We start from the raw sequence: 25,824 nt of genomic DNA on the forward strand, positions 1-25,824 counted from the left end.
GCTCCCGTCTCTTGTGGGTGCCGGGCCGGGAGGCAGGGGCCCGGGGATATTGGTTCCTGGCCACCGCCCGGGCTCCCCGGGACCCCAGGGCCCCGGCTCCCGGCCGGCCTCCCCACATTGAGCTCCGACGGTCTCACACCGGCAGATTTGAACCTAGGAGGCCAAGCGGCCGGGCGGGGGTTCGCAGCCGCCATTGGCTGCGGCGGCGCCGTGACTTCAGCGCGGAGGGCGCGGGAGGAGCCTGGAAGGGGAGTGTCCGGGAGGCTCGCCGCCCAGAAAGCCGGAGAGCCAGAGGGAAACCGACGCCGGCGCTGACATGGGCCTCCAGCCCCGGTGCCGCTCGGAGCCCACGGAGGGGACAGCGCAGGCACGCCGGCCCGGCGCTCGCGTCTCTGGGGACTCAGGTAGGCGACAGCCGCCTGCCCCCTGCGCCCTGGGTGGGCTCGAGGCCCCCAGAGGGGCGGAGAGGATGGAAAACGCCTGGAGAGGAGGCCGAGGGGCGGGGAGGAGGGCCCAGAGACCCCCACTCCTGCGCCCGCCCCCGGGTGGAAGGGCTGGGCCGGGGCGCGTGCGGGGCGGCCCGGGTGTTGGGACCCGGAGCCGCGCACCCCCTGTCCGAGCCGATCGGGCTTTGGGGAGGAGGGGCGGCCGAGAGCCGGGGAAGCCGCGCTCCGCCTCGATTTCCTTTCCCCAGACTGGGATTCGGCGTCCGACCCAGGGCACTGCTGGGGCGGGGGGGACGGGGGTTCCCGGCTTTAAAGGTCCATCCGCGGACGGGGGAGTGGGGCGTGCGCTGGAGCCGGCAGGGGCACCACAATCGCCGCGCGCCGCCCGCCGTCTCCGCGAGGGGGGCGTGTGTGCGCCCGGAGTTCTCCGTGGATAAGAGCCGAATTCTTCGCCTGTAGTGGCGGAGGCGTGCACACACGCGCTCGCTCTCGTACACACACTGCAGCACACGCCACCCAGTGTCCCCGGGCCGGGGAGGAAAGAGGGAAGGAGCTGCCTGGAAGGGACCGGCCGGGGAAACAAACACTGCCCTCCCCAACCCCCGCCGGGCTCCCGCCCCGCCCGCCGCCTCGGAAGACCTAGAGGCCGCGGCGGGGGGAGGCCCGGGCGGGAGAGGCCGCGGCGCCTCCGGGCGGGGTGGGGCGCAGCCGAGCCGGCAGCCCCGCGGAGGGGCTGCGCGCGGGCTTGGCGCGCCGGGTGCGCCCGGGGCCAAGCGCTGCTGGCCGGGCCGACGGCCGCCAGCCGCCAGCGCTCGGTTAATGATTTAATCACCCGCTTGGGGCGGTGGAGCCGCGGTCGCAGCCGTCGGTGGCTCCGCCCCCTCCCCGGAGCGCCCCCAACCGGGGGGTACAATACTGTCCCTGTCGCCGGTGCGTACCCCGCCAGCTGCCCTGCTGGCTGGGCCGCCGCGGGTGAGTTCGGGACTGGGGGAACCGGGCGGGAAGTGGGAGCCGGGGCTGGAGGGCTGTAGCTGGGCGGGTTCCTGGGAGAGGACTGAGCGGGAGCACTGTGAGCCTGTGTGTGTGTGTGTGTATATGTGTGTGTACGCGCGCGCACGCGTGTGTGTGTGTGTGTACGCGCGCGCGCGCGCCTGTGTGGCTTGGGGGTGGGGAGGGGTGCTCTGCTAACTCAAACCAGATTCCTGGTGTTTCCCGTAGAGATACTGCAGCCCGGGCTTTGGAAGTTTTCTTTCTGTCCCTAGGAGAATGGAGGGGAAATACAATGCTTTCTCTTTTCTTGTCGCCCTTTGCAATCTGACTGGCTCCCACGCCCTCCGCTGCGTCCGCGGCGACTATTCTTGGCCCGTGTGTATCGGAGCGGTTGAATGGGGAAAAGGTCCCCGAGCCGCTGCAGCCTGCTGCTTCTCTCTAGAGGGTTTGTGGTGCTGGAGGGAGGCTCTCCCTCATCCTCCCCCCCCGGCGGCCATCTGGACCAGGGGGAGCTTTCCCCCTGCAGCCAGCGTAAACAATGAGGGGCCCCGGCGCAGGAGGGCGTCCGGTAATGCAACTTCTTGGAACAGTCAGGGTTTCTAATAACTCCCCGCCGCCCCCGCCCCCTTTCCGAGGCTGGGGTGGAGGAGGGGACCACCAGCAGGACGGACTGAATTTTAAGAGAACAAAGAACAGGGCACAAAGGAAGGGGAAGCCGAGCAGTGGGTTTCCCCCAGAAATGGGGAGTTTGCTGGCCCAAGGCTGGGCCCATCCAGGCCTCTAGGTGGCTCCCAGGCTCCCGGAGCTGTAATGGGGCATTCTCTGGAGTCTTGGGAGGCTCCCTGCCTGTGAGGTAGCCAGGACCCACCAGTGTGGGGGTGCCATGTGGTCTCGCGTTTTCACCAGTTGGCCTGTGCGAGCTGCCCCTGTGACTGACTGATTAGGGTGTTTATCTCCTCCAAGTGTGGACTTCGCCCCTCTCCTCCTTAAATACAGCTGCTACTTCCCACAGTGGGGGCTTCCGTGAACCTAGGGGAGATAGCCAGTGGGTTCTGGTCTTCCCCCGGGGGTCCTGGCAACCCACACAGGGATTGGGAGCGAGCTGGTGTGATCTGGTGTGTCTGTTCCCAAGAGGTGGCAGTTTGGGGTGACTCCCAGCCCTTCTGATGTCTCTCTCCCGAGCTCACAGACTCCCTGCTCGTAGTCGAGCCAGGATTCATGGAAAACCCTTCGCTCAGGCCTCCGCTTGGAACATTCTTTCCGTTATCTGGGGTTTCTGCCATTTTTTCTCTTGACCTCTCTTTTTCACTTTCATTGCTGTCTTACACATGCCCGCCCACCAGTGCTCATCCCAGTCGGGTGTGCGGACACACATTGACTTCTGCTCTCCTGCCCCGTAGAGACTGACTGACCAGCCCTCCCAGGACTGGAGTCCACAGAGTCCTAAGCGAAGGAGAGTCTGAATTACAGAATGGACTGGCTCTCCCACCCCCACCCCGGCAGATGTTGACCTGGGAGAGGAATATTAGACCCTTCTTGATAAGTGAGGCGCTTTCCCAGAAGGGCCCCAGATTGGCTCTGGTTCAAGGATTCCAGCCCCCTCCACCTTTGGAGCGGCTGATTGATTTCTGTGGCTGGGACAGGCTGTGCCCAGGTGTGGCAGGCAAGGTGTTTGATATTGGCCAGGCTCGCCTGTCTTTCTCTTTCTCCCTCTCACCCCTCCCCCACGCTCCCACCCTATCTTTCTTCCCTTATCTGGTTTGGGTCGGTGGGAGTGGAGAGCCAACGACTCTTGCTGTCAGCGTCTCCAGCTTGGTTCTGCTGGGCTAGACGTTCCACAGGCTCAGAGGAGCTTGGCTCTAGGTGGGGAGGGAGGAGTCTGTCCCTTGGAGGAACAGGATCTGGGTTGATGCCAGAGATAAGGCCTGGGGGTGGAGGGATGGGTCTTACGCAATCTTGCCCTGGGAGCTGAGAGAGGGCTGACCCAAGCTTAGCTCTTCTGACCTACGTCCTGGAGGCTTTTCCTCAACCTTGGGAAAAGGAACCAAACTCTGGAGCCAGCTGGCAGAGTCCTGAAGGCCTGGTCTGGAGAGGACTTCTGGGGTGCTCAGGGGAGGACAGACCCGTGCCAGCCTTCTCCAGATAGGGAGGTGGATGGTGGTGCCGGGAGGGACTGGTGTGCGGCTGGATGTGGCCCTTGTCGGTTCGTGGTGCGTGGCAAAGGAAGTTGAAGCTATTCGTTTTCCATATTCCCACTTGGCGTCCTCGAAGCTCGGGTTTAAAATACGCCGCTTGTGGAGCCTTGGGCTCCCTTCCAGAAACGTACATCAGAGTCTCCCCCAGGCACTGCCAGCTTGCAGCTTGGGGCTCCGTGCCAGGGTGGCAAGGCCTGGCATCCAGACCCCTCCACCTTCTCCAGGAACAGAGGCACGGGAAGTCTCCACTCATGCTCCCAGGCTGAGGAATGGGCTCCCTTTTGGGCTCGGCAAGGGCAGTGTGGGGCGCGGCCATGGAGGCGGGCTTAGGGAGCGGCAGGGAGGGGGATCGGGGGCACATCTGTAAGACAGCAGTGTCAGGCAAGAAACTTCCCTTCGTGTGTACTCAGGAACAGCCTGTCTTGCTCACCCCTGTTGGCTCAGGCTACTGCCTTCTGCCCTGGCCATGGGGGTCGGGGGGGACCTGGGAGAGCCTCCGGGTTCTCCGTGCACCTGTGTCTGTGCCGTTCTTGCGGTGACTGAAGGTGAACTGCCCAACCCAGCTTCAGATCTTCCCAGGGTGGCCGCGCAGCCAGGCTCTGCGCTCCACCTTCTGCTCTTGCCCCTCCTTCGTGCCCTCAGAACTGCTCCCTGCAACCCTTCTTTATTCCGTACAGCGTTGCCCTTGACCCTGAAGCAGCAAAAGGGGACTAGTGCCTTTGGCCCTGGAGGGACACAAAAGGAGCCTTCTGTGGGCTCCGCTGTAGCCTCTGCATCTCTGTTGAGAGCTGGATTAGGTCCTACGGACCAACCAGTGTTTTATTGGGGGGAGGGGTGGAGAGTGTGGAGGGTTTGCGCCTTATCGGTTGCTGGTAGCCCCCAGAGCGCCCCCAGATTCCAGAGTGTTCCAACCCTCATCCTAGAGAGGAAGGGCAGGGAGCTATTTTATCCCACCTTTGTCTCATCCCTCCCAACCCCCCATCAAGCTGAAATCAGAAAGAGTATTAAGTCCTGTCTGAGAAGCCGGGCTCTTCCCTCCTGCATCACGAAAGATCAGGAAGGTGGAAGTCAGATGGGCAGGGAAACGGGTCTCAGGTTGCTGGACCTGCGGCTGGGGGGGGACTAGAGTCCCCTGCGCCGGCCTCAGAAGCTTGGAGTTTCCCTCTCCCTGCCGTGCCTCATCCCGGGGACCCTCCAAGGACTTGGAAAAGGGTCAGCCCTGGAGCCTTTGGATGGGGTATTGTCAGGTGACACTGAGATAGGTGTCCCAGGTTCATCACGTGTCCTCCTGAACTTGGCCAGAGCGCCAGTCACTGGGGATGCTGGAATTTTCCTCCTGCCTCCCCAGATACAGACATGGGCTATGCACTGAGAGGGAGAGAGAACCTGTCACAGCACCTCCATGGCACACAGGTGAGCGCTCACCTCCTCGCCGGGTCACACTGGGAGGTCCGTGCTATCATCCATCAGATCACTTGGAAAGCTACAAGCTAGTGCGGAGCAGACGCCCCCCCCCCCCCCCGTGTGGCCAGGCTGGGAGGCACCTGGCTCCGGGGTCCATGCCTTTGCCTCAACCCTGCACGCACCCCGGCAAGGCCAAGACCCACTCACAGCCTGCTCTGGAGCGAGTATAGATGCTTTGTCCCCTCTGAGAGCCAAGAGCCGGGAGTGTCCTCTCCATTGTCCCCACTCCGCTGAGCACTGTACACTCAGGAGAGGGAAGTGAAACCCAACAGGGCTTGACATATCTGATTTCAAGCCCAGCCGCGTTCTTTCCGAGGCAGGAGCTCTGGGCAGGAGGGAGGAGCAAGGGGGCCCTCCCAGGTGAGGGAGACCTGCCCTGCGCTGGGGCTGCTGATCCACCACCCCAGGCACCTCTTGCTCTCTCCCAGCTCCTCCCTCTGTGATGGCAACCTGGTGCTTGTATCCGTCAGTCTGTCCCGGGACAGGCTGAGGGAAGCACGTCTCCAGGAAGAGAGCCTCCACTAGCCAGAGTTGCCGAATACCCTTGAGTCACTGGCTCTTCATCTGGACTCCCTTGTAGCTTCCTGTCCCCCCACCCCCCAACCAGGGGGTCATGGGTCATGCCTTCTCTTTTTTTCCCAGAGCAGTTTTAACTCCCAGGTGGTGAGGAGGCTTTCTCCCTCCCGCACCCACTGCCTTCCCCACTCTCCTCCCCTGGCCCAGAGCACACAGTTCTGGGATTAGGAGGGAGGTGGATACAGGGATAAAGGTGAGGGAGCTGGAGGGCAGAGAGGCTTGTTCCCAGCCCTGCAGGAGCAGGGCAAGGCTTCTGGTGGCTGGCTGTGGTCTGTGTTTCCCAGGATTTATCTGCACTTCTCCCTGGAGTGGCAGGGAGTGGCGTGCCCAGACTAGAGCCATTTTAACCTGAAATGCTGTGTAGCACTATGTATCCTGGGACACCTGGGTGGCTCGGGTGGTTAAACGACTGTCTTTGGCTCAGGACATGATCTCTTGGTCCTGGGATCGAACCCCATGTTGGTCTCTTGGCTTAGTGGGGTCTCTGCTGCTCCCTCTCCCTCCGCGTCTCCCTCCTGCTCGTGATCTCTCTCTGTCAAATGAATAAATAAAATTTTTCTAAAAATGCGTATCCTACGGGTGTTCATGCATCCAGAACCTTTAGGGGCCCCAGCATGGCTTCTGACCTGCCCCGGTGCCCCCTCTGGTGGAGGGGGAAAAGCCCAGGGTTCAGAATCTGGCAGATCTCAAGACCCTTCTCTCTGCTCTGTCCCTAGCAAGTGTGTATAGCCTGGGGACTCAAGGCAATCTCTTAGCCTCAGTTTTCTTATCTGCGAAATGGGCTGGTGATAACTCAGTGGGATTGTGGGGAAGAAAACAGGATGGTATTATTACTTTTATTTATTATTATTATGATTTTTTAAAAGATTTTATTTATTTGACAGAGATCACAAGTAAGCAGAGAGGCAGGCAGAGAAAGAGGAGGAAGCAGGCTCCATGCTGAGCAGAGAGCCCGATGCGGGGCTTGATCCCAGGACCTTGGGATCCGGACCTGAGCCGAAGGCAGAGGCTTTAACCCACTGAGCCACCCAGGCGCTCCTATTATTTTTTTTAAAGGCAAAGTGTAGTCAGGATAAAGCAGCTGCTTGGTGCAGAACAAAAGCTCAGGGAATGTGATTTCCCTTTCTCATATTTGTGGTGACCCATGGTCCAGGAAGGGCCTGTCCACCTGAGATCCACAGGTTGGGGCTAGGATATTCCTGCCCAGAGTGGCTTCCTAGGCACCGGCCTGAGAGCCGCCACAGCCCATTCTGGGAAATGTTATTCCACAGTTCCCTTGATTACAAGTCACTGTCTGAGCCAGGTAGGACAGCTGCTTCTGTTTTCCAGCCATTAAGGGGTAAATTAAGCTATAGCGCATTTTCCCTGCTACAACTGAGCCTGGCTGAGTTACTGGCTTCATTTGCTCATAAACTGTAAGAGCTGTAAGTTCTCTGAAATGAACAGGAATGTCTCTGAATCCAGTGGTTGAGCATCATGGTTCGCAGAGAACCTTCTAGAACAGCACTGCCTGTGGAGTACCATGCTAGCCACATAGGTAGCCTTCCCGTCCTCTGGTAGCCACATTTTAAAAACTAAAGACTGATGAGATTAATTTTAATGTTTTATTTAACATAGTACATACCCAAAAGATTGCCATTTCACCGCATAGTCATAAACAATGAGTGAGATGTTACATTATTTCATCGTAGAAAGTCTTCAGAAATCCCGTGTGTATTTCACTGCTATAGCACATCCTCACTTGGATGCTAAATTTCACAAATACTTAATCTGAATTTGAATCTCCTGAAGTTCGGGGCCGAAAAAGCAGATTCATTTATGCAAGTATGTTTTATAGGTAAGTTTTCCAAAAAACTGCATCTGGCGTCAATTTTTAAGTTTAAATATTTAAAATAAAGGATTGTGTGACCAGCAGTTACTCTATCGACTGCCAGAAGTTGAAAATATTACTGTGGAGTGCCAAGAACAGGTGCTTCGTGTCAGCAGTGTGATTCGATGTTACATTGGCAATTGTAGCAGATGTAATAAGATAAGAATAAAGAATGGAGGAGACAGAATTATTACTAGTTACAGATGATGGGCTTGTCTAGTTGCAGGGCCCAAAAGGTCCAACCCTAACATTGATTCCCGTGTGTGCTGGACAGTCCAAGTTTAGTAGGGTGGACATTAAATATGTATAAATCAAGATTGTAGCTTTCCCATTTACCAGCTCTGATGGTCAGAACCTATAGCTGTGGAAAAGCAGCAGGAGGCAGAACCCACTTTGAACAATAAGAGGGCATTAAATGACCCTGAATAAACATGACCAGGACCGTGTGCGACTTGTAGGAAGAAAACCTACCACATTTCATGGGGGGTATCCAGAAGACTTGAGTCAAGGCCTTGATGTGGCAATCAAGTCTATTCTTCTCCAAGTTTATTTCTTACTTCATTTCTGTTCAACATAATCCCGCCAGGATTTCTTTGGGGATTTACGTTTTTAAAGTCCATCTGGAAGAATAACAACATTAGAAAAAAAACAAGAGCATTTTAGAAAAAAAAAAAGTTAAGTAGGGATGTTACCCTATTAGAGGCTTAAACACGTTTTATAGAGTGGCAGTGTAGACCAGGTTGAGAAATCAACAGATCTGTGAACACAAAGGGGAGCCTGGAAATACAGTTGTGAGTAGGAGGTATTTGTATTTAAAGAATTTTCCTATCCAATGAAGGTAACATTTAATGCTTCACCCACATCTTAACAACAGTCCTATATGGAATCAGTAACTAACATTACTGTTATATTTTAATTTTTTTTCTATTTTAAATGACACACAGTTGTCTTCACTTTGTTGCATTTCCTCCTAGTATTTTTCTGTAGTTGTTCATTCTTACGTTACCTGGTGGCTTTAGAGGAAGGAAATATTTTCATACTCTTAGAAGCGGGGAAGGTCTTTGCTTCCTATAGTGAAAGCCGCAAACAACGAAACAGATTTGGCTATATAAAAATTAATAAGCAGTCTGGAAAAGAAAACAGTCATTTACTGTAAACAGGTATATGATAAATTTGCAGAAATACTTTCCAAATATGATGGTAAGAAATGGAATTGTATAATACTTAAAAAAAAAAAGTCCTACAGATCCATTGGAAAAGGTAAAGCCCTTCCCCAGAAAAATGGGCAAACAATTTCAACAAACCATTCCCAAGAGAAAGGATACAAAAGCCAATGATAACAGGTTTTAAATGCTCACCCTACTTAATAATGAAAGAAGTACAAATTACAAGTTTGCAAGTGTGCTGGTTACTGTTTGTTTTTTTTTGTTTTGTTTTTTATTTTATTTTATTATTTATTTGACAGATCACAAGTAGGCAGAGAGGCGGCAGAGAGAGAGGGGGAAGCAGGCTCCCTGCTGAGCAGAGAGCCCGATGTGGGGCTCGATCCCAGGACCCTGAGACCATGACCTGAGCTTAACCCACGGAGCCACCCAGGGGCCCTTTGTTTTTGTTTCTAACTAAAGAAGGTGTAACACCTAGTACTGGACACCATCGTCCTGTGGTGGTAGAACTGTAACTTTGGTAGAACCTTCCGGAAAACAAGTTAACAGTAAGAAACAAAAGTTACTTAACTCGCTCATATGTATCCTCTGGAATAAGGACTTGTGCCAGCTTAGCTAGGAAGGATTTTTGTTACAGAGTTCAGACAAAATGGAAATAACCTGGCATTCCTTAGTGGCCCACTGGGTATATAATTCAGGAATTTAGTACTTAATTTAAAATAACTTAGTTTAAAATTTGTTAACGTGTAAATATTTTCACCCAAATGTGAACAGTGGGTCTCTATTTATCTACCTGCCGTGGAAGGTTCTGCAAGTTTCATATATCATTTCCACTTTTAATTAAATTTTAAAAAATAAGAAGAGATAAGTGAGATTAACACATTAGCTCAATATATTCAGAGTATTGGGTTTTTTTTAGGCGGTGGTGGGGGAATGGTGCACGGCAGGCAGAGACAGAGGGAGTGGGGAAAGGGAGAAAGAGAATCCCAAGCAGGCTCCACACCTAGCACGGAGCCCTGTATGGAGCTCGATCCCACAACCCTGAGATCATGACCTGAGCTTGAATAAAGACTCTGAACCAACTGAACCAGCCAGGTACCCCAAAATGTTACCATCTTAACATGTAATCAATAACAACATGTAATGAGCTGTTTTATATATATCTTTTCATTCCAAATCTTTAAAGTCTTGTTGCACGTTTCATCCCTTAGCACATGTCCGTTTGGACTCCCCACATTTCAGATGCTCTGGAGCCACATAAGGCTGGTGCTGTCCCATTGGACAGTGTAGCTATAAATTATTTAATAACCCCTAGAGAGGCAGCAGAAGGCAGAAGTCACTGAGAAGGCGTGGTACAGAGTATGTGGAGTGAGCCCTGCTCTGGCAAGAGCCTGGTATCCTGAGGAGCTCACCCTGCTTCCCACTCCCCCAGCAGGGATCAGAACCGGCTAGGTATTGAAGCAGGTATTAGAACCGGGCCTCGTTCACTTCCACTTTCTTCCAGGAAGCAGGGAGTATCCATCTCCAGGAAATGCGATCTGCCCAAGTGTGGCTGGGCGGTGGTGGCACCCTTGGGTCAGGGAGCCTGGTCGGGATGGACATGCAGGCGGGTGGCGGAGCGAGCACAGGGCACCCAGCCTGGTCAAGGCTCTGGTCTTCCTTCTTGGCAGCTGGAAGGCCCATGAAACACGTGATGGGGCCTAGAGTAGGGCAGGCCTGAGAAATGTTGGAGGCTGGGCCTCGTCCTGAGCCCACTCCTAAATGTGCCAGGGAGGTCCTGCTCCAGTGTGGTCCTCCCCACCCCCCACGTCTCCCCTCCCAGGAAATCCCACCATGGGGAGGTTGCTCCGAGCAGGAGGCTGAAATGAGATCCTCAGTAAGGAGGAGCCCATTTGAGCCATCCCCGAGAGCAGGTCTCTGTTGGGAAACCCATCCAAGAGAGTCCTGGTTCCAGGGGTCTTCCAAGAAGCAGCCTCCCCAGTGCCATTCCACCCCCATCTTCCATGGGGACATTCTTGGCTGGGGACGTCTGAATGGGCTAGGAGGCCTTACCATTCTGAAAACCGTGTGTCTGAGGTCAGCCGGAAGTGGGGTCAAGTCACCATTTAGTAGCTGTAAGAGTGATCTGTGTGGGGTGAGGTTGATGCCATCTGAGCCTCAGTTTCTCTTTCTGTAAAATGGGGCAATCTTGACACCCTCCTTGCAGAGAGAGGGGCATGAGTTTCCCCTTCCCTAGCACAACGCCTGGCATGGGGCAGACACCGGTAAATGATAGTATTGCTCTGTCCGCACGAGACGTGATGGTTGGCTAGTTGTAGCACGGTGAGTGCTGGTGGTCCTGTGGGACCCCAGCCTTTTCTTCTGCTCCCTCGCAGCCTCCCGATGAGCTGAGCGAGGGCTGTAGAAGCAGCAGAGGCAGAACCTGGCCAGGGCATCTTGGCTAGGATCCCGCTGTGGGATCACCCGCGTGGGAGGCTGGCCTCCAACTTGGAGCTTTTAGTGGCACTGGAAATTGGCCAGTCTCCGGTGACGGTGTAGAGGGGATGATTGTTATCTTTCTTCTCCTGCTCAGTCAAAGAGGCTCAAGCATCAGGAAGCAGCTGTTGGGGAGCGAGTTCTTTCGGGGGAGTCCTAATCTCCGTGTCTCCCCTTGGTTCAGGTTGCTGTAGATTGCCCCCTTCCTCCTCCCACAGGACTTGGAATAAAATGCATCCTTCCAGCTTGGGGGCAGGGAGGGCGGGACAACAGACATCCATGGTGAGGTGGGGAGACATAGTGGCGCAGAGATTGAACCCAAGACCCAAGCTTGGGGCCTTGTACTGAGCCTGAGAACCAGCCCCTTCTGAGATGGTGTTGAAATGAACATCTTTCCCATAAGCCTTTGATGCTTCGGGATATTATTATTATTACTGGTGTTGTTATGAAAACAGCATGACCACATTAAAGGAAACAAACAAAATGCCTGTGTCCTCTCGAGCTTGACGTAACTCCTTTAAGCTTCTGTTGGTGTAGGTTTGGATCACTCTGTGTAGACCAGTGTAAGCCCTGCCTGTTTCTCCCCCCTCCCACGTGATGGCCCGTGGTCACCCGTGGCCCATGTGGCAGCCCGGTCCTTTGTGATCGTGCTCCTCCTCGTGGCTGCGTGTCAGTCCGTTAACAGTCAGTTCCTTATTCCGGGCTGTTAGGTGGTTTCCTGCCTTTCGAGATTATAAAGAAGGCTTCTGTGCATATCGGGGTAAGTGACTTTTCCCTCTGCTTTTTGAAATCGTTCCATAGGGTAGGGCTCCCATTGGAGAAGTGGCTGAATCATACTCCTTTTCAAGCCGTTATTTAGGGAAACCACGGTAGTGGCCAGAGTCCTGGTGTGGTGACAAAGGCTTGGCTCCCGCCCGTGACCTCAGCAGGTCCCTTAATGTGGCTTTGCTGTCTCTGAGAGACTGGTTGCTCCATTCCCAGGATCTTCAGGTGATACTTGACACAAAACGTAGGTGGTTACCAGTGGGAGGTCACAAAAGACCGTGTTCCCATCCTGAGCTTTTTTTTTTTTTTTTTTTTAAGAGTGTTCAGGCTCGAAGACCGTGCTGCTTAATCTCCCGGTGCAGATAGCACGCTTTCAAATCCGAGGGCTTTTGCAGGGCATGTGAAGGAAGTAAAAATTCCAAATAGTATACCAAAGTCAGCTAAAAGGATACCACAGCCCCGGTGGAGGTTCCTCCCGCGCGCCCTTTGTAACAGTGTGGATCGAAGTGTCCACAGCTCGCTCCCATTCACAGCAGCCCTTGTCCCGTGGCTAGAGGGAAGCTCTCTCTGGCCTTCAGCTGGCGCGTCTTATCTTGTCAGGCTAAGGCTGCCAAGTGTTCCAGAAAGCACCGACTCTCTCTCTGGCCACACAGGCCAGAGCTCATAACCTCTTCTGGGGGCCAGCGGCCCACCTCTTCCCTGAGCTGCTCGCACGAGCCCCTCTCTGCGTGGCTCCAGAAGGCAGTCGCCCTGTAGCAGATGCCTCCTCGCCTGGTTCTGGCCAAATGAACCTCTCCCTGGTGGTGGCATGTCAGTTGCGTACCTGGCAGAAGGGTTCATAGCCCACTGGGTGAGACCTGGCACTGCAGAAGGCCTGTGGCGCTTGGCATAGGGCCTGGAAGGCCTGGAGTCCCGTTTGATTTTGCCTTTTCTCTCTTCCCCGCTTTCGGCCCTCAGCAGCTCCTGGCATCCCTACCTCCAGAATGCGCCCCCCGCCCCCCGTCCACCTCCTCACCATGTCCGTGTCCTGGCCCCATTCTCTTTGCCCCAAGCCACTGCTTGCCCTCCATGCCTGCAGAGCCGGCCGCCGTGGAAAGCTCCGGATGCACCGATCGGATGACTTCCCTGCTCAGGAACTACCTGTACGCCATCCGAGCTCCTGCCAGGCTGGTGGGCCCCGGCCCCGGGGTTTTCATTCTGTTCCTCGAATGCCACCAGCTTCTTCCCACTTCTGGGTGTTTGCAGAGGCTGTGCTGTCGCCTGGTGGCCCTTGACCTGCCTGATTCCTGCCCATCTTCCCGTTCTCAGCCTGCAGAGCCTCTTCCTAAGAGCCCCCCCCCCCCCCCCCCCGTCCCGTAACACCCACATTGGCTCCCGTTTCCTTCCCTCTGGGCACCAAGGACTGCGAGAGACCGTCTCAGTGGGGTCTGTAGGGCCTTGGTCCCCAGCCAGCCGCACTCACGGTACACACCTGCCCCAGGAAGGCCGGGGGCTCATTCAGCTTGTGATTCTCACTGCCCTTCTGCCTTCAGGGCCTAAAAGAGTATGGGCAATCGGTGTGTATGCAGGAAGCCCTTGAATGAATGAATGAATGAGTGAATGAATGAAGCCTGTAGCCATTCCCAGCCACGACAGGTCGTCCGTCACCACATACCCCCTTCTGTTCAGGCATGTTGCTTGGGGCTGGCCCCGGATGGACATTAGGACAGCTCAGCGGAGCCGATGGAGGGACAAGCCACCCAGGGGCGGTGCGGTGGGCGTTGAAGCGTGTGTCCTCTGAGGGAGGGTGACCCGCAGGACAGCTGCAGAAGTGAGGAGCTTTCCCCGCTGCCGCCGGAGAGCTTAGTTCGATCTCCTGCCTCGGTCGGGCTGCCAGCAGCTGGCCACTGCCTGGGTGTTTGGGAGCTGTGGATTCATCTAGCCTGTCCTTCTGTCTGTCTAGCTGCTGCTGGACTGGCTCATCTGGGAGGCTGGTGCTCTGTGTGTGACGGGCCAGGAAGGTTGGGGGGGAGGGGTCCCGGTGAGAGCCGTCCTCTGGAGTCCCAGGAGCAGAACTGAGCCGTGGGTGTGGTCGGGGTAAACCCACCAGGGAGGGGCCTGGCCTTCCAGCAAGGGCTCCCTGCTCCTGCCTTAAAGGAATGTTCTGTGGTTGGTGGGGTCAAGGGTAGGGGAGTCTAGACCCATCAGAGGCCGGAGAAAGTGAGGGAGAGCCACGAGTTCCTGCTAGGGTTTTCCTTTGCTCTGCCAGGAAAGTGGGATGTGGCTTCCTGGCTGGAGTGAGGGGTGCCCCGCCCTGGGCAGGCTGTGGGGAGTGGCCGCCCTGTCATCGGGCAGCCTATTTTAGCCACTTCCCCAAAGCTGAGTCATATCACTTAGCAACGTCCCCTGCCGAAGACACAGCCAGCTCTCTCTGGCACGATCCCCTTCCTGGTGGGCTCTTAGGCATCCTGACCGGCCCCCTGACCTGCCCGGCCACCTGCTGGTCCTTAATCTCAGTATTCCTCACCCCCACATTGTTCTGTGTTCAGAGGTTAGGGTTCTCACCAGCCCTGAAGCCTGGCAGGTCGGGTCTGAGCTCTAGGATTCCGGAGACCCAGACCTGAGCCAGACTCCCGGATTCCTTGCTGGGCAGCAGGATGGGTAGGTGACTCGGACAGGCCCCAGCTCTCTCGAGAATTTTTCACGCTGGGTATTGGAGATGCTTTGGTTTTTATGAGCCAAAAACCCTCCTTCCCACCCGCGGAGAGTGAGACTACAAGCAGAAGATAGCATTGGCTAGACTTTCGCTTTTCTTTCTGGGGCGTAGGGCCGAGCCAGGTGCTGGGGCTCTGGGGGCCGACCTGCGGGTGTCCTGCTGCCCTCTCTCCCCTGTTCTCCTGTTTTTACCCACCAGGATAGTTGTGGGGGCTGATGGGACCCTCCTGTCCCGTAGTCACGATGGCCAGAGTACCAGGCCCCTGTGAGTGGCCACAGAGCTCTTCACCAGGTCTGCTGAGTCCCTGGCTGCTGGGTCCTGTGGTGTGTCTTTTTCTCTGTGAGGAGGAGCACTTCAGATGGGGAACTATGGGGCTGGCTGCTCACTGGGTCTGGGGATTCCTGCCATTGTCTTGAAACCCTTCGAAACCCTTCCTGCAATGCTGCAAGTTCATGACTGTGTTCCCACGATTCTAGCCCTTCATGCTGCCTGCCCTGCCTCTCTGCTTTCTGTGTGTGTGTACGTGGTAAATAGCAGAACCTTTAATTTCATAGCTGTGTTCGGAACCTGGGGCTGTTCTGCGCCCCCGCCCCCGGGGGACATTTGGAAGCCTGGAGATGCTGGAGACATTTGAGGAAGCAGCCAGACTCCTCCTCTCTCTGGGCTCCCCTGGCCCGGAAGCAGGCCGGGTGGGGGGCATTCTGTGGGTCATGGTAACTGATGGGGGCGCTACCCACCAAAGGCCAGAGAAAGGTCTGGAGCAGCGTAGAGAGAGCACTAGACCAGGAGACCTGCTTCTCACCCAGCTCCGCCCTCTGGGGCACAAACCTGGATAAGTCACTTGGCTTCAGTACGCCTATTTTCTGGGGCTACCCTGGGTGTCCCTTCCCTCCCAGCTCTCTGAAATCCCCGGACTCTGTGATTAGAGGCGGACAGGTTGAAGACATGAGCCCTCTCCATTCTTGCTTTGGTGGGTGGCTGTGGAAGCCTGGGGGGTTCCCTAGTGTCAGAGTGTCCCTGGAAACCTGGTTTGGTTTCCTTCCGTTCCTACCAAGTCCGAAGCCAACTGTGGACTCCCTTTCTCTTTTTTAGCCAAGGAGAATATTCCCCCAAAGGTTGTCCTGAGAGCCCATGGCTGGCCCGAGAGCCCATGGCTGGCCCAGAGGGTCACATAGGGTGACCCTCTTCTGAGCAGTGGCAAGAGGATGACCCTGAGGCTATACTTTCCATGAGTTTAATAGTCCGCAGACTATGGCCCATGGGCCAGATCTGGCCCACAGCTTGTTTTTATATATAAAATTTTATGGGGACACAGCCATATGCTTTGTTTACATACGATCTGTTGCTGCTTTCTTGCTATACAGACAGTATCTTCCGCGAAGCCAAAAATCTCGAATCTCTGACCCTTTATAAAAAAACATTGGCCAGTTGGTCTAGCTGACGCACGTCTAATTGTTTAGAGGTTAGATCCCAGGACGTGGGCCGGAGGGACGGTTCAGGTTGGGGTGAGGGAAGCTAACTCGCCTGAGGGTTTGGTGGGAAGGAGGAAGAACAAGAGGAGGGAGAGCTGACGGCCAGAGTGGATCATCTCAAGGCCATCCAGGAAAGTCCTTCCTTGGCTCGGAGCCCAGCCCAGGTCACCTGTGTGGCAGGTCTGCGCCGGTGCCTGGCTCCCGCCGCACGTCCTACAGGACTTTGTTTGCCGGAGTGACAAGCATAGGATTGCCCAGGGCTGGCATGGGGTTGGGAGGAGTGGCACTTGCTTGGGGGAGGGAGCCGTCAGACTGGGCGTCAGCAGCTGGACCAGGAGCGAGGACACCAGGGGAGGGGGTGGTTGGAGGACAGAGAGGTCCAGCCGGGAACCCCAGAGCTGTCTGTAGGCTGGACGGAGGGGTTGCCTTCGGTGGCTCTGCTCGATCAGCGTCAGCGGTGAGCAGGTCCATCAGACCCGCTCTGGAAGCTCGTGTCCAGTGCGCAAGTTACAGCCCCGTGGGCGGGAATAGAATGAGGGAGCGGTGCCTGCGGGAGCGGGGACGTCCAGAGCGCTGGGAGGCCAGAGGAGAGGTGGCCGAGAGGGCGTTTCCCGGGAGTGACGTGTCCTCTGAGCCCTGAAGGATGTTGGGTAAGGCAGGTGACAGGGTATTCTACCAGGGACCTGCGTTTGTCCAGTCCTGGAGTCCAGGAGGCAGGGGCCCCAGGGCACAGGTAGGGGACAGCAAGGAATGGCATTGAGGAGGGAGGGAGGAGGGCCGGTGGCAGATGCAGGGGTCTGCCCTGGGGAGTCCTGCAGGGGTTTTGTTTTAGATAAAAGATGACGAATGCTCTGGAGAGGGGCAGAAGGGGATAAATGGGCATCCATCGGGCTCGTGTCCGGGGTCAGGTGGGATGTGGGGGGCAGCGTTGGGGATGAGGAGGAAACCAGTGGGGTACCTACAGGTGGTCCTTTGCAGTGGGAAGGGTAGGGCTGCCATGAAGGTAGAGTTGAGAACTGTTGGCAGGACTGAGGGGCAATACCCCATCTTCCACCCTTCTCGGCCCTCCGCTACCAGCTTGAGCATTTGGAGCCGGTCGCTCTGGAGGACAAGGGGACCATTTGGCTCCAACACAGGACCTCATTTTGGTGCTTGCCAGGAGCTATGTGGGTGGTTCCTCTAGCTTTCAGATAGCCCAGCCTCTGCTGGGGTCCCCCCTGCTGCTCTTCTTTTCAGACCCCCGCCTGGGTCTGTGGATCTCGGGGGCCAATCATCTGGACCCTGTCCGCCCCCTACCCCGATGGTTAAAGAAATCAGGCGCAAGAGGCACAGAGTGAGTCTTCAGCAAAGAGCTCGGCCCCACGGTGGAGAGGTCGCAGGCGGGTTCCTCATTTATGGGACACCCAGCAAGGACTGGGAGGCTGGGGAGCTGGTCCTGTGGGTCCCGGCAGCCCCACCCCAGTTCTGATTCAGAAAGTGAGCCTGGCCGCCCACACACGGGGAGGAGGTGTGTCCAGCAGCGTCTCTCTGGGGCCCGTCCTTTCGGCCTCCTCCTCTGAGGACTGTGACTCAGGTTGAAGTGTCCCCTGACTGCAGGGATTGAGGTCAGACGTCAGGAAGGACTTACAGCATGTGTCCGGCCCTGGACTGCCACGTGGACTCGCCTGTGTACCTCCGTCTCCTCCGGTGTGGTCACGTTCACTCTGGTGGCATCCTGGCTCGGCGGGGGGGAGACGTCGTTCTCGTGGGTTCAGGGGGAGTATGTCTGACCTCCACTCGGCTTTGTGAAAAGCGCTCCCCTGACCCAAGTGCCTGGGCAGGGCTAGGGGAGGTAAGGCAGGATTGAGATGCCCATTGCGGATTGCCAGCTTATTTCACAGGAATTGGTTTTGGTGGGAGGGCTGAGGTTTGAGTAGCAGCCCCTCGGGGCCACTGGGCTTTGGTGCTGTGTGGCCAGTGGAGGTTAACCCTTTGTCTGCTGTTCTCTCCTTGCAGCCCTATGATCTCCTCCTCATCACCCCCTCTACCCGCCGGACTTCAGATCTGACCCCCCAGCCGCCTGCCGTGCCCCCTGGAGCTCCCCCGTCATCCCCCGAGCAAGATGCCTATCCTCAAGCAGCTCGTGTCCAGCTCGGTGCACTCCAAGCGCCGCTCCCGCGTGGACCTCACGGCCGAGATGATCAGCGCCCCCCTGGGCGACTTCCGGCACACCATGCACGTGGGCCGGGCGGGGGACGCCTTTGGGGACACCTCTTTCCTCAACAGCAAGGCCGGCGAGCTGGACAGTGAGTCCCTGGACGAGCAGGCCTCCTCCTCGTCCTCCAAACGCAGCCTCCTGTCCCGGAAGTTCCGGGGCAGCAAGCGGTCGCAGTCGGTGACCAGGGGGGACCGGGAGCAGAGGGACATGCTGGGCTCCCTGCGGGACTCGGCTCTGTTCGTCAAGAACGCCATGTCCCTGCCCCAGCTGAACGAGAAGGAGGCGGCCGAGAAGGGCTCTGGCAAGCTGCCCAAGAGCCTGTCGTCCAGCCCCGTGAAGAAGGCGAGCTCCGGGGAGGGCGGCCAGGAGGAGGTGGGCGAGGGGGAGCTTGGGCCCCGGCGGAACGGGGCAGCCGCCCCCCACTCCCCGGACCCCCTCCTGGATGAGCAAGCCTTCGGGGACCTGACAGAGCTGCCCATCGTGCCCAAGGCTGGCTTGGGGCTCAAGCACGCTGAGTCCATCATGTCGTTCCACATTGACCTGGGACCCTCCATGCTGGGGGACGTCCTCAGCATCATGGACAAAGAGGAGTGGGAACAGGAGGAGGAGGCTGGCGGTTACCATGACGACGGGGACGCAGCACCACACAGCACCCTGCAGGCTCCCCTGACTGTGGCGGGGGCAGCGGCGGCGGGGGGCCCTCCGAGGGCCAGGCAGGAGGGCGCTGCCGGCCGGGACCTGCCCCAGGACGAGGGGTGGGCAGCGGCCCCCAGCCCCGGCTCAGCCCGCAGCGAAGGCAGCCACACCACGCGGGACAGCAGCTCCCTGTCCAGCTGCACCTCGGGCGTCCTGGACGAGCGCAGCCCAGTCCCCCGGGGTCCCGAGAGGGCTCGGGCCCCGCTGTCCCGGCAGCCCGACAAGGAGTTCTCCTTCATGGACGAGGAGGAGGATGAGGAGATCCGAGTGTGAGGGGCTCCCGGCCTCCCTGCGCCCAAGCCACCCCCCCCTTCCTTGCCCCGTCTCCTGTGCAGGGCAGCCAAGAGCCCGGCTTCGGTTGCAGACCCTGGACCTCCCGGATGAGAGGCGCTGGCGGGGGCCGTGGGGAGCACCCAGCCCTTCTGAGCACTGTGGGACAGGCGGGGGCTGACAGAAGGAACCGGCTGTCCCTTTCCTCTCCTGGTGTTCCTCCTGTGACCGGTGGCTTGTGGCAGAAGGAAGGGTGGTCCCAGGCCCCCAGCGCCCCCATCCCTCATCCCCGGTTCATGCATCACAAGCCTGGAGCCCCCCGGAGCAAAGCCGGACCGAATGTGTGCACTAAACGCAGCCCCTTCTAGGGGAAGAGAACAGGATGGGGAACGAAAGGAGGCCTCAGGCTTCTGGAATTTTCTAGAAGGGGCTCTTCCAGGAAGACACTAGAAATAGGTTGGGCACTGGCTTCAACATTGATTTGTTTGTTCTTGTCACGTTTAAATCCTTCCAGAGTGGTATCTGGAACAGTGTTGTTAGTAGTTCTGCTGCCAGAAGGAAAATCAAATCCTTTTAGAAAACCTTTATACTAAGTGCTTCCAAACTTTATTTAGAACCTATGGGGCGGGTGTCTGTGCTCAGTCTGTCCCTCCTCCTGCCCCATGGCTCTTAACAGTTGAAGGCAGCCAGTATAGAAAGTTACTGGAAAATGACTTTTTAAAAAATAATATATCATTCCTATGGAGGGATAAAAGCTTTTTTGACTGGATTCCCCCACACCCCCCCGTACACACTACTTCCCCTTCCTTCAGGCCTTTGTGCTGGCAGACACCCTCTCCCACTTTGGAGGGCCCTAAGGGTATATAGAGTTGCCAGATGTAGCCACAGAACAAAACTAGAATGCTGAGATAAATTAGAATATCAGGCATACTACGGAAAATTTTTTAGTATAAGTATGCCCCCTCTGTGTTTGATACATACTTAACGCGGGAAAGAAAAAGATGATTTGTTCTTTAGAAATTCAGATTTCTCTCTGGTCCTCATCACCCTGCCCCAGGGGATCCAGTGGGAGCTTGGGTGTACGGCCCAGGGTTAACGGGTGATTTTCGGGTCCTGGGAACAAGCTAACCTACCCTCTCCTGTCCTCTCCCAGCTGGTGTGGGGAGCGGGATGAACAGACGTACCACAGGACCCAGTCTGGGGCCAGCGGGCGTAGCTGCTCTAGTCTCCCGTGTTTTGTCAGATCCTGATGCAGACACTAACTTAAATTCCTGATTTCCGGGCCCCGTCGGTGCTGTTTCCAGTAGCGTGGCTCCCACTAGGGGAGGAATCAGAAGGGGCTGTGCGGCCCCCGCCAGCTACCCCTTGAAACCCATCCAGACTCAGCGGTCAGCTCCAGATTCTAAACTGTATATTTTTTTTCATGGTATTGTTAAAACAGTGAGGAAACATTAAAAAAAAAAAAAAGCAAGCCCTTAGGCACACCAGGTGTCTGCCTCTGCTTCTGGGGAGAGCTGTTTCAGGATACAGTGGGGGGAGGGGTGGGGGTGCAGACCGGGGTCCTGGGGCTGCCTGTGCTCCCACAGCGCTCAGGGCCTGAGGGCGCTTCTCTCCCTGTTCCTTTGGGGTCCTTCCCTGCCCTGCTCCCCAGCCTCTGGAGACCTGCCTGGGTGGGCGGACTTGGGGGGTCTGGATTGTAGTGCCCCGACCTGCCACTTCCCAGCTGGGGGCCCTTGGTCACTCAGTTACTTGGCTGCTGCCCTGTGACACAGGAATTCTGCTGCTCTTGCAGGGCTGGGCTGCACACAGGGTCACTGTCATGGTGTTGGCAAAGTTACTTCTAAGCTGCCCGCCTTCCCCGGTCCAAACTCCCAGGGGCCCAGATACGTGGGAGCGGTCACCACCGTGACCACAGTGGCACCGGGTTGGGGAAAAGGGTTGCCATCCCTTCTTGCCTGGCCTTCTGCCACCTGGCCTGGAGAACACCTTTCCAGGCAGCCCATTCTCTTTCCAGCCTCATGGCCTGCGAGGTGGGCTGGTGTCCCTGTTTTATGGAAGGAATGTGCTCGAGAGGCCACGGGGTTGTCTTCCCCGAGTCACGAAGTAGTAGAATCAGAACATCATGGACTTAGAGCCCTGCACCTTGAAGGTGCTCAAAGCTTTGTTCTTTTGGGAAGCGAGGTTGGGGAGTGAGTCTGTCCTGGGTGGGGTGAGCCCTCCGGCCTGCTGGCCCAGCTCCCACCTCACCACCTTCCCTTGTCCCGCCCACGGTCCCCTTGGCATGGGCGTCTCAGAGTGTCAGCCCGGGCAGGGCCAGCAGCTCAGTGAGCCGAAGCCCCTCGCACACAGCCTCCTTCCCACCCGGGGGCTGGTGCAGCTGAGTTTCTGGAACCCTGCCCCTCGCCTCGAGCCACCCAAGAGATCTGGTCTGGTGCTCATCCTCCCTGGGAAGCCATTAGAAGCATAATTAAAATATCTCCCAGGTCCCTCTGCCCCTTCAGGGGCTCATTCCCAGCTAATGAGGGATGTGGCTAAGGGTGGGAGTTAGAAGCAGGGTGTGGTGGCCCCAAGCGGGGGAGGGAGACGAGGTTGTTGGGGGCGGGGACAGGGTCCGTGGGGGCTGCGGCAACACAAGCCCACCCAGCCCTGGCCACCACTGGGGTATCTCCCTTCCCTCCCCCCACCCCCACCACTGCCGGCAGTGCTGGGCTCTCCTGCTTCTTCGGCACACACTGTTCTGTCCCATTACTTTGGTAAGGGCTGGGGGTCAGCCCTTGGGACCACCCTGAGCCTGGCACGGCTCTTTGTATTGGCCTTGTTGATCCTCATGACCACTCAGGGAGGCCCAGACTGTTCTGTTACCCCCATTCTACAGACGAGGACTCTAAGGCAACCGGTCCCGCCCCACTGAGCTGGGAAATGGAGATGCTGGGCCCAGACCCAGCCACAGGCTCCCCACCCCTGTCCCAACCTGGTGATTGGCACTTCGGGACCCGGAATGACCAGCGGGGCCAGTGTTCTGGCTGAGCAGAGCGGCGCAGAGAGAGGCCGAGCTGGTCAGGGTGTGCCTGGCTCACCTGGGCTCTGTGCCCACAGGAAAGGGGGTGCTGCCTGCTGCCAGGTGAGGTGCTGGGGGCTGCTGATTCATGTCATCCAGAGGGCCTGCCAGGAAGTGCACAGGTCCTTCCTGGAGTCCCCCAGGGCTGGCCTCTGTCTCTGCTGAGCATGACCAGGCCTCACCAGCCTGCAGCCTTGGGCTTGTGTTCCTGCTGGCGTCCAAGCTCCCCTTTGACTCTGTTCTCCTGTGCACGCAAGCCATTCCCCACTACACCCGGTGGCACCGTGTTTCCAGAACAAAGTGGACTAAAGGAATAGAGTGTATGACCACAAGAGGGAGAGGTTCTTAGGATCTTTGAATTTAAGGACCTGGTTTATCTTCCCTGCCCACTCCCACTGCCCATTTTAGAGATGGGCAGACAGAGGCTGAGGGGAAGAAAGTGCTGGCTGTGTCCCGTGAGCAGAGCAGAGACTGAGGTGGACCGGACTGGCTCCAGCTCTGACATGTCAGAAGAAGGGCGAGCCAAGCCCGTGCGCCATGTGGGGTGCAGGGCCTCCCAGAGCCCGGAGTGTGTTCGTGGTCAGGGTGACTGGCAGGGGTGGGGGGTTGAAGTTTTCAGGTGTAGGTGGCACCCCCACCCATCTGGCTCACCCCGTCCTCCAAACAGCCTCCCAAAGGGCCTCGCCTTTGCATACTGGGGCAGGTCCTCCTCACCCCCACTCCACCCCTGCATACACTCAGCGGCAGTGATAGCCACGGGCAGGGTATCCAGGACCCTAAAGACCCGGACGGAAGATGTGGGAAAGGCAAGTTAGGAAGAGTGACCCGAGAGCTTGTCTAGCTGTTTCCCCTTGGCAACAGCCAGATGGGAGATTGGAAAGAACATTTCGGGGAGGGGAAGGTATTTGTGGGCAGATGGGTATCAGCGGCTCTCCCTCTAAGACCTGTTGCTCTAACCCACCAAACTGCTGTTCTCCAAGAACGGAGACTCCCAGGAGGGGACCAGCGGGGCCAGGGAGAGCCGCCTTCCCTGGCAGGACTCTAGCCTTGAAATGACCCCTTGGCACATTATAAAATACCTGCCAAGGCCACAGGGCTCTGCTGAATTTTGTTTTGTTTTTCTGCCCCGCTTTGTTGCCAAAAGGATCAGAGGCAGCTTACAAAAATATGGAAAATACAATAGGATAAAAATAGATCAGCTCGAAAACAGGGCTGGAACAAACAGTACAGTGAACCAAGACGGTGGTATGCAGAAATGTGCTCCGGGTGGGCCTCCCCAGTTCTCAGAGATGGGCTGCAAATTGGACCCCGAGCTTCCCATCAGTCAAAGTGAAAAGGGAAATCCACCCGTTACAAAACACACAAGTCCGCAAGGATACAACGATCCCAGAAACAACTCCTGCTTTTTCTAGGGTCTGAGAGGGGTGCTTGTGAGGTCATTGAAGGAGCCGGGAACGGGATCTCAGGCAGTGTTCTCACCAACAGCCTCCCAACCCATGCGCTCACACCAGCCCCACCAGGCAACCTTTCTGTTCAGTGTCAGTCGAGTGCTTGAGGCTGAGGTGCAGATCTGTAAAATCAAGTCTATGGAGAGGGCCAGACCTGAGTGACCGGGTCACTCATCCAAGACATGTCATTGAGATTCTTCCAAAGCAGGGTTTCTCAGCCTCAGTACTGTTGACATCTGGGGCCTGATCGTTCTTTGTTATTAAGATCTGTCCTGTAGGAGGCTGAGTGACACCCCTGGTCTCCACCGCCTAGATTCAAGCAGCATCCCCCCCAGCTATGTCAATCCAAAATGTCCCCAGACATTACCACGTGTCCCATTGGAGACCGAAAACCCCTGCTTCTACAAGAAGTGCTGAGACACCTTTTTTTTTTCCCCCAATAAGGGCCAATTTAAGACAAAAGTGTCTTCAGGTCACATGTTTTTTATTCAACGTGGAAAAAGATTTATAGAGTCCCACGGGGAACAAAATGTATCTTCTTGCATCTTAAATTAGCCACTTTCCTGAGCGAGCTGGCAGGTCTCTAGCCAGCAGCACGGTACTCAGAAGGCACTGAGAAGTACCACACAGCTTTCTGATCTCCACCCCCACCCCCGTGGGGCCAGACTGAGCAATGCACTGAGAAGGTGGTACCTCCCAGCTTGACTTGGAAGATGCTCCTTCGGTGTCATTTCTTGCAATGGGGGCTCCGTCCCGGCCCCCAGAAAGTGACATCAGGGCTGCCTGCAAGTTTGGGGTAGTGTTCTCTGAAGACGGAAGTGGGCAGGGCGGATTCACCTGGTGATTATTGAGCACCTGCTGTGTGCCTCGCTCTGCGAGTCGCTTAGGGACGGTGAGAGTACGCAAGGCAGTGGACAAATCAGACACGGCTCCAGGGTGGTGCTGTGGCTTTCCTGGGCTTCTCCTCCGTAGAGATGGTTTGAATTAGGTTTATGACCGTGCTGGGAAAAAGGTGCATGCATTAAGATTGTAGATTAAAACGACTTTCTTTGGCCTAAGAGCTTTTCACAGATTTTCTTCCGATTTTAAGGAAATTAAAACATGTTCATGGGCCTCTGGAAGTCCTGAGGGGCCCGGGCGCTGCACCTGCTGGGTCTGATGGGGAAATCTCACAGTGGGAACGTGGGCTTGGGGTCAGGCAGGGGGAGAGGGGGAAAAAGAGCATCAGCAAGCAAGAAGATGAGCCCAACACTGCACTTGGCACCAAGGGCTTTGCAGGGCGAAACTGGTGGGTGCTGAGACCGGCGTTGACCTGGACCTCACTTTAGAGAAGGCCATTAGGGCAGGCTCCCTGAGAGAGGAGAGCTCGAATCAGACCCAGGGATGAGAGGAATCCATGATGCGAGGAGTGGGAGCTGCACGTTTAGGGAAGTGAGGACATACCTCGCTTTGGCCTGAGCGTCTGGTGATGGTGAGGTTCTTGAGAGGAGCTGGAGAGGGGCACCAATCTCTGGAAAGCTAGGCTTGGTCTCAGACACATGGAAGCCATTTCAAGTAGAAACGGTGAGAAGGCGGCTGTGGGGACGGTGGGTGCCTCGGACAGAATGTTGGTGACCCCGTAAGTTCATGACATTGAAGTCCTACCCGCCCCCTCCCGGTGTGCTGGTCTGAGGAGGGGGTGACCAGGTTTAGATAAGGTCATGCACATGCGCCCCCCCCACAATGGGACTAATGTCCTGATAGGAAGAGGAAGAGAGACCAGAGCACTCTCTCTCCACTGTGTGAGCACACAGCCACAGAGCGGGCTCTCGCCAGGAACCGAATCTGCCTGCGCCCTGATCTCGGACTTCCAGCCTCCAGAAACTGGGGAAAATGAAAGCCTCATGTTTCAGCCCAAGCTGACAGAGATGGAGGCGACCCCCCATGTGTCAGCAGCTGCTGGCCTAGACGGAGTCATGGCCCAGAGCCGCAATCCAAAGCCAAACCGAGAAGTGAGACCAAGGACAGAGGTGTGGGTTGGAAGAACTCCGGACCGGAGGCAAGG

At 56.7% G+C, this 25,824-nt stretch overlaps 1 protein-coding gene across 10 annotated transcripts; it reads left to right on the forward strand.

The window, feature by feature from the left end:
• Window positions 1-244: 244 nt before the first annotated feature.
• CDC42EP4 (CDC42 effector protein 4) lies at window positions 245-20,028 on the forward strand. Of its 10 annotated transcripts, none has more exons than XM_059148328.1 (2): window positions 245-404; window positions 18,107-20,028. In XM_059148328.1, exon 2 carries the CDS (start codon window positions 18,213-18,215, stop codon window positions 19,275-19,277), a length of 1,065 nt encoding a protein of 354 aa, XP_059004311.1. In that variant the 5' UTR covers window positions 245-404; window positions 18,107-18,212; the 3' UTR covers window positions 19,278-20,028. The 10 variants fall into 10 exon arrangements, with proteins under 10 accessions (XP_059004311.1, XP_059004314.1, XP_059004316.1 ...); XM_059148331.1 differs by lacking the exon at window positions 245-404 and adding an exon at window positions 1,263-1,418; XM_059148333.1 differs by lacking the exon at window positions 245-404 and adding an exon at window positions 16,463-16,568.
• Window positions 20,029-25,824: the final 5,796 nt, after the last annotated feature.

This window comes from Mustela lutreola, chromosome 15 (genome assembly GCF_030435805.1).
Source record: "Mustela lutreola isolate mMusLut2 chromosome 15, mMusLut2.pri, whole genome shotgun sequence".
NCBI classification, from domain to species: domain Eukaryota; kingdom Metazoa; phylum Chordata; class Mammalia; order Carnivora; family Mustelidae; genus Mustela; species Mustela lutreola.